The 8,688-nt window shown below is 35.3% G+C and overlaps 2 protein-coding genes across 2 annotated transcripts; both read right to left on the bottom strand.

Moving 5' to 3' along the window:
- Positions 1-278: 278 nt before the first annotated feature.
- LOC117571031 (trypsin delta-like) lies at positions 279-1,238 on the bottom strand. Its single transcript, XM_034252994.2, has one exon. The coding sequence runs from the start codon at positions 1,138-1,140 to the stop codon at positions 343-345; it is 798 nt and encodes a 265-aa protein (XP_034108885.1). The 5' UTR covers positions 1,141-1,238; the 3' UTR covers positions 279-342.
- Positions 1,239-3,989: 2,751 nt separating this feature from the next.
- On the bottom strand, positions 3,990-4,930 carry LOC117571030 (trypsin alpha-like). Its single transcript, XM_034252992.2, has one exon. It carries the CDS (start codon positions 4,831-4,833, stop codon positions 4,036-4,038), a length of 798 nt encoding a protein of 265 aa, XP_034108883.1. The 5' UTR covers positions 4,834-4,930; the 3' UTR covers positions 3,990-4,035.
- Between the last annotated feature and the right edge of the window lie 3,758 nt (positions 4,931-8,688).

The raw sequence follows: 8,688 nt of genomic DNA, 5'->3' as shown, positions 1-8,688 counted from the left end.
TTTAAATTTGATTGTAGCTTTTTTATATGTTTTTCTAAATCATTTTTAAAGACATTTATTGTTTCCCAAATTTGCACTCTCTATAATTACCAGTGTAAGTTTCAAGCTGTTCAATAAATCACAGATGAAATAAACAATATTAAAGAAGTGTTGATACTTTAATACTTTGTGCATTCCGCCAGAATAGGGTATAACCCTTGCTTTAGTCGACGGTGATACGAGTAGATAACAATAATTAGAAATTACCCTATTAACATGTGTTAAATTATGATAGAATTAAAAGAAGAACTTTCAGATTTGACAAGTATTTATTGCAAATGTTCCATTTATTCTTAAAATTCTTTACATAAATTCAATTTTATCCAAATTTTCACTCTGTTTGGCGTTCTCCTCGATCCAAGAGCGCACATCAGGAACGGATGCATAAACGCCTGGTTTATTTGGACGAGCACATCCTGTGCCCCATGACACAATACCCAGCAGCTTATTTTCGTAGATCAGGGGGCCACCAGAGTCACCCTGGCAGGCATCCTTGCCACCGCCAGTGACGCCTGCACATAACATACGACTGGTCAGCATAATGGAATAGGCGGACTTGCAAGCTGAGTTCTCGATAATGTTTACTTCCACCTTTTGGAGGTCGCTGGCCAAATTGCCTTCTTCTGTAGTTGTTCCCCAACCAGTTACAAGGACAGGAGTAGCGTTCTCAGGACGTTCCGTTGCCAATTCAATTGGCTGAGCATTCTCATTATACTCAATCTCTCCGTCAAGGAACAGAAGCGCTACATCGTAGTCATTATTTAGTTTCCTGTACTTCTCATGAATGACGAACTTCCGTACAGCTAGCTCCTGCCCCGTTGGGCGGAATATATTGTTGATGCCAATGTAGATCGTCAGATTGGAAGCATCAGCTAGAGTATTCACACAATGAGCTGCGCTCACAATGGTATTTCTGTTATAGATTGATCCACCACATCTGTGATTGCCTCGGTAACGCATGGAAATCTGATGAGGATATTCGCGAATGTTAGTTGTTTCGCCGCCTACAATACGCCCGTCTGGCATAGGAACATCGCTGTGGAAGACGGTGCTTGCCAACGATGAACCGATTATGAAAAGCGCTATCAAGATGCGAAACATTTTTACAAACTAACATTTCATTGCTAGAGATCGGGCCTTTTATAAGAGGTTAATGCTTGTTTAACAGTGATAATGAAAACGCTATAAATCTATCTAAACCGCTTAATGTCTGCCTTATCTTATTCTTATCGATAGCTGACGATTAAAGGGGATCGCCCAAAAAGCTTTAGTTGCAAAGCTTACTGATACGGAATTTTATTTAGGTGGTATACGATTAAGTATCATGTCATCATGTAAGTGTTAAATTTGAATTTAATAAGTTCACTATATATATAATATAAAAGTAGTGGTTGTTTATTTATATGCACCAGATTTAATTTCTTTGCATAGAAGAAGAAAATTTACATAAAGTTGGACAGCGCTTAATTCGCTTAGAAAGCACCTCTTTTATTCAAAATTTTTCTAATATATATACAATTTTCATCTGGAAGATAATTAATAAAAGTTTGATTGAATTCTATTACGTGTGCAACTAAGTTCTCGCTGTTTGTCAGTAGATGCCTCTAGCAGTAAGAGTTGGTCAATTTTGACATATCCAAAACGTCACGAACCAAGCTTAGACATATGGTAAACAAACTTCTGCGACACATAAGTGATTTCGTTATCGCGTTATATAATTGTCTAATTTTGTGCAATCGTCATTTGCGGGGTTTTGATTTTCTTCTTCCATTCGAAAAAAACGGCAGCTCAAGCGCATCGAGAGCTCCAAAAAGTGTACGGAAAAGCTGCTCTGAGCGAAACAACATGCAGTGATTGGTTTCGTCGCTTCAAAAAGGTGTTTTGATGTTCACGACCGCGCTCGCAAGGGAAGGCCCAAAACCTCGCTTCAGAATTAGGAGATATCCGTCAAGCCGATTCCAAGCGATTGCATGCGTCGGGGATGAATCAGTTATATTTTTATCAAAAACAGCGGGAACTTAATTGCGCACCTAATAATAAAATTTATTTTTCCTTAAAAATAAATTTATTTTCTAATTTTAAGAGAAAAGTTTGGTTGCGGTCAGATAAAAATTGTTTAAGTTATTTAAAAAACGATTTTATTTGGTAAAAAACTGTTGTAGGATTTAAGTTGCTTTGGTTGAAAAATTGGTATATTTCACACCCTATGGTGTATTTTGTTTGTAGTTTTTGTATTTTTATACCAGGTACGTAGGGTAGAAAAGAATTATAATTTTGTGCATCCCGGAAATCTATTTAACACGCACAAGGATGCATCTCCGATTCTATAAAGTACAAATATTCTTGATAAGCGTCAACGGCCGAGAAGTTATAGCCATTGATCTCAGAGATTATAGAGATTTCTTAGTTGTTTCTCATCATCTCCTTTAAAGACATTTAACGTTTTCACTGTTTTCTTTTAAATTTGGACCAAGTCGGAAAATTTCATTACCGGTGTAAGTTTTAAGTTTTTAAGTTTTAATAAATCACAGATGCAATAAACACTATTATAGAAGCATTGATATTTTTGTGTATTCCCCAGAATAGGGAATCTCCCGGTCTTGCTTATTCAACGGTAATACGAGTAGATAACAATGTTTGGAAATTACCTGATTAGCACGTGCTATTTAGTAAATTATGATACAAATAAAAATTAACTTTCTAATTTGCCAAGTATTAAGTACAAATTCATATGCTTAATTTTTATACCCGGTACCCAAAGGACCATGTCGGTCTTTTCGTATGATCCGTAAGATCTCAGTTGTTACTCCTGTTATTTTTTTGCGAAGATTAAGTATGTTTTAGATTTTTACCACGCCCACTTACGCCCGCGCAAATCGAAACAAGTAAGAAAACTACAGTCGAGTGAGCTCGACTATGAGATACCCGCTACTCTTTTTTAATAAAAGCAAAATTGCGTTATTATGGTCAAAATATACCAAAAATGGTAGAAAGATACTAAAAATATATCAAATGGTATCATTGGTATATCGAAATAGTACCACATTTAAAATATACCATAGACGGCACAATATACCAAATTGCCAGGCAAAGCAACTAAGACCCCTGGTATGTAGGCGTTTTTGCCCATACAAAAGTATTTCTTTAATAACTTCGCAACTTATCTGATCGAAACCAAATTTTCAGGAATCACAATTACCATAGTTTTTATTGTAATTACCAAAATTCGCGACTCTAGATTTAAAATAACGCTTATTATGCGAGTTTTGTTGATTTTCGGAGGCGGAAGTGGACGTGGCAAAAATTTGAAACAAACTTGTGCTGCGTGCGAACATAACAAATACTGTTGAAAAAAAATTATAGCTCTATCTCTTATAGTCTCTGAAATCCAGTGTTTCATACGGACAGACGGACCGACGGACAGACAGACGGACATGGCTAGATCGTTTCGGCTGTTGACGCTGATCAAGAATATATATACTTTATAGGATTGGAGATGCCTCCTTCTACCTGTTACATACATTTCCTGCCGACACAATGTTATAATACCCTTCTACCCTACAGGTAACTGTTTTAATAATTCCTGAATTTGATAACGATCAGAAGTTATCGAATTGTAAAAGTTGTTGAAGAAAAATTGTTATGTGGGAAAAACAGCTGCTGCAGTCGGGTCTTGATTGACAGTCTGGCACATTTTTTACTCTGTGGATTGTGTTTAATGTTACAGAATATCGAATTGCTAAATAATGCTTTTGGTTTATTTCAGCATTTTTTCAGTATATTATCACTATTGGTTTATTATATGACACTTAAATATCTTGAACATTCCTCCAGAATCGGGTATAACCCGGTCTTGCTTAGTGATACGAGTAGATAACAATATTTAGAAATTACCCTATTAACACGTGTTAAATTATGATACATTTAAAAGAAGAACTTTCAGATTTGACAAGTATTTATTGTAAATTCATATGCTCTATTTTTCCTTAGAACTCTTCACAGAAATTCAATTATACCCAAATTTTCACTCTGTTTGGCGGTCTCTTCGATCCAAGAGCGCACATCAGGAACGGATGCATAAACGCCTGGTTTATTTGGACGAGCACATCCTGTGCCCCATGACACAATACCCAGCAGCTTATTCTCGAAGATCAGGGGGCCACCAGAGTCACCCTGGCAGGCATCCTTGCCACCGCCAGTGACGCCTGCACATAACATACGACTGGTCAGCATAATGGAATAGGCGGACTTGCAAGCTGAGTTCTCGATAATGTTTACTTCCACTTTTTGAAGGTCGCTAGCTAAATTGCCATCTTCTGTAGTTGTTCCCCAACCAGTTACAAGGACAGGAGTAGCGTTCTCAGGACGTTCCGTTGCCAATTCAATTGGCTGAGCATTCTCATTATACTCAATCTCTCCGTCTAGGAACAGAAGCGCTACATCGTAGTCATTATTTAGTTTCCTGTAATTTTCATGAATGACGAATTTCCGTACAGCTAGCTCCTGGCCAGTAGGGAAGAAGATATTGTTGGTGCCAATGTAGATCGTCAGATTGGAAGCATCAGCTAGAGTATTCACACAATGAGCTGCGCTCACAATGGTATTTCTGTTATAGATTGATCCGCCACATCTGTGATTGCCTCGGTAACGCATGGAAATCTGATGAGGATATTCGCGAATGTTAGTTGTTTCGCCGCCAACAATTCGTCCGTCTGGCATAGGAACATCGCTGTGGAAGACGGTGCTTGCCAGCGATGAACCTATTATGAAAAGCGCTATCAAGATGCGAAACATTTTTACAAACTAACATGACATTGTTGGAGATCGGCCTTTTTATAGAGGTTAATTCTTGATTAAAAGCGATAATGAAAACACAATAAATCTATCGTAACCACGTTAGGGTTAATGTCTGTCTTATCTTATCCTTATCGAACGCTGATGATTAAAGGGGATCGCCCAAAAAGCTTTAGTTGCAAAGCTTACTGATACGAAATTACATTTGGTCAGTATTCGATTAGTGTCGATGTCATCAGAGTGGTCAATATAACGGTTAAATTTGAAAATGATTTCAAATGTTGACTTTAATATCAATACGAGTATAATAAAATAAAGCAGAGTGGTTATTTATTTATTTGCACCAAATAATATTGCTTTGCATAGAAGAAGAAAATTTGCATAAAGTTGGACAGCGCTAAATTTGCATAGAAATCACTATTTTTATAAAAATAAATTTATTTTCTTGTTTTAAGATATTTTTAATACTACTAGATAAAAATTGTTGTAGGTATTTAAAAAACGTTTTTATACTGTAAAAAATGGTTGTCGTATTTTAGTTCTTTGGTTAACAATCTGCTATTGCTGTACCCTATGGTATATTTTCACTGTAATTTTAGTATTTTTATACCCGGTACTAATAGGGTTTTACAACTGTGTGTTTTCAGGAAATCTATGTAACATGTAGAAGAAGGCATCTCCGACCCTATATTGTTGATAAGCGTCATCGGCCACGACGATATAACCATGTCCGTCTGTGCTTTTGTCTGTCTGTCCGATTGTATGAACATTTAGATTTCAAAAATTATAATACGCCTACTTACCACGGAACCTATTTGCTTGGGTTGACAATCTGGTATACCGAATTTGGCCATTAGTATAATTTGTATATTATTGCGGGATATATTTATTTGGTATATTTTAAAATTAATACCGTACTGTTTTTCTTTTACTGAAAATGGGTAGCGGGTAACTCAGAGTCGATCACACTTGTCTGTAGCTTTTATATTTTTTTGTTGTCCAATAATATTTAAAAGCTTAATTGCATTCCTATGTTATTATTAGTTTTTCAACACTCGAAAAATGGTGTTCAATTGAATGAATAAAAATCAAATAAATTAAAGCATTATCCGCCTATAAAGCGATAACCAAAATCTCACCCATTGTAAGATAAGTTAGCCAAATGATTTTCTAAGTAAGAGCTACAAGCCAATTATCAATGGCGAACACCTCAATTTATGATTTAGATTAGTGTTATTATTGTTGAACATATTTTTAATCGAATTCTTCATTGAGATTGACATGCTAAACGTTAATTAATTAGTTGATTGCATTGCGATAACGGCTTGAAATACACACTTTCTCATATTTGAAAGAATGTTCGATATTGATTGGTTGTGCAGCGGAACGAATCGCGTTAATAATGTCCAACGCAAACACAAGTAAACAAATACGCAAATAATAAATACTACGAAAACAAAAACAAATGCAATTTGAGCCACATGTCAAGGCAAACAAACAAATGTCAAATGCCAAATGAATGACTCCGTTTATGTGTATATGTGTGCTTGTGTGTATGAGTGAGGTGGGTGTGTCGGGTGTTATTTCCGTTTAGCTATTTGTTATGTTTACGCCTCGTTTGTGCTGAAAAATAAACAAAAACCTATTGACGTCTATTGACGTCTAACAGTGTTGGGTGTGTAAGCTTGGAAATGTTTTAATTAAAGTTGCTTGGACGCATTTATCAGATGCAGACAGGACATGCCATAAGCCCCAGCTATGCACCTTCACCTAGGACAAATAACAAAAATAAAAAAGCACACACAGAGCAGTTGAAACTGTACCTGAATTCAACTGCAGGTCTAGTTCTTAGGTGGAATAGGAGTTGGAGTCGTCCAACCCCTAGGAAAGGTGCAAGAGAACAATGAACAATGGAGAACTCGAATGGGGCAACAGCTCCAACTGGGAACAAACATGTTTTACTGTTAATGGACTTTCAATATTTGCAGCAGGAAGTTATGGCAGCAGGATTTATGTCCCTATGGCTTTTTGCATCCATCGCCTTTGGCTCTGTTCTTTAATTATTGAGTGCCATTTGATTAAAAACACAAAACCAGTGCCAGCAAAAATTTGTCTGCACATAAAAGTGAAAAAGTCGCTAAGTACAACGTCGGTATGCAAATACACTTATTGAAATACAATATATTTCTGATAATAGTTCAAATATTTTACAAACATTATTATACATCTTTTTATGATTCGCAGATTTAAATTAAATATTTCTATCTATAAGATTTTAAAATTTTATTATCTAATTTTGTCGAGAACTAAAAATAAATACATTTTAATATATGTATCAAAGCACATTTTATTTTTACTTTACTTAGTGATACGAGTAACTAGATTGTGACTTTAATTTTAAGCTATCTATCTATTAGTTAAATGTTCATTGCTAATAATAATAATAAATAATAATTTTCTATGCTATGCGTGCAATTCACATTTTGTTTTTTTGGTGTTACAAACGTCAAATAAAATTCTTTAGATCCTCTTTGAAAGAGCATGTGAAGTAGAAATGAATAAAAACATGTTATGTATGTGTAACACGTACGATATATAACAGGAAGCCCATGAAGATATATATTCAGGTGTAGAATCGCGTAGGTAATCCCCCCTGCTTACCTCCATGCTCTACACATTCTTGACTTTGGCTTACATTAAATAAAAAGGAATTTACGTCTTTGGCAATAAACTTGAATTGGCAAATTGCAAGCACGTTAAACAGAATCAAAGTAAGCGCCTAAGCGGCTTATGCAAAATGAAACAACCCAAGATTCACAAAAAAATTTCTTATGCATTTCTTGCTTCTTCTTCTTTTGTTTCCGTTTATTTTAGAATTCGAATTCACTCAAAAGCAAAAGTGTTTAAAGAAAATTTGTCTGTCATTTATCGAGGGTAACACAATGGCATTAATTCTAATGGCTCAGTCCATAATTACCCTGCAAATAGTTCGATATATAATACAAATTTTATATTTTGTGATAAGATAAAGTGTTATTTTTTTTATGAAAACGAGCTACATTTGTATCTATACAACTATCATGCTCATATTGAACAGGGTACAAAAAGTTATAGAGCGAGAAGCAATGCAAAACTGTGAGAGCTCAGACAAAAGTAAAAGCAAAAGTTTAAATTACTTTCCACTTTTTTTGGGCGACGGCCAGAGTGAAACTTTTATGCCAAAAGATTAATGCAAACGCGAAAGGGTAAAATGCTAAAATGCGAAAAGACTAATACATTTCCGATGAAGTCGTCACATAAATTTCCTAAAAAAAAAAAATGTTCTTTTACTCTTGCTCAACTAAGCTCTCCATTATAGTGATAAAGATAAAGTGTTAATGACTTGCAGAGTCAGAGTTCTGCGAATAAGAAATTAGAATACGAGATATCGATATAGAATTCACATTGTTAAATGATGAGTATGAGGTCAATAGCAGCTGAAGTAGAGTAGACAAATTGTTAAATAGCAAATTTAAAGCTGCTTCCGCTTTCTGTGATAATCGCAAAGCTCTCTCATTAATTTAGATAAAAACTTAATTGAATTGTACGCTAGTACTGAATTACGTTGAATTACATAGGGAATTTTATAGGAATAGCGCCAAATTATCTGACAGCTTGACAAGCTCATTCTGTGCTTGAGCTCTATATCTCAAGTTCATAGCCAGTGAGTTTTCTTTTGAAGTGTTCAAAGCAGGCACACAAAAGGCTCACGGAATAGATAAACAAAACTCCACGCCACAAGCACATGCAAATACATGTCTGTTTATGTATTGAACTCAGAGTGTACTCTGTTTTTTACTTGGAAAGTTCATTCGT

Source organism: Drosophila albomicans, chromosome 3 (assembly GCF_009650485.2).
Source record: "Drosophila albomicans strain 15112-1751.03 chromosome 3, ASM965048v2, whole genome shotgun sequence".
Taxonomy (NCBI): Eukaryota; Metazoa; Arthropoda; class Insecta; order Diptera; family Drosophilidae; genus Drosophila; species Drosophila albomicans.
This window is presented reverse-complemented; position numbering and strand designations above follow the sequence as displayed.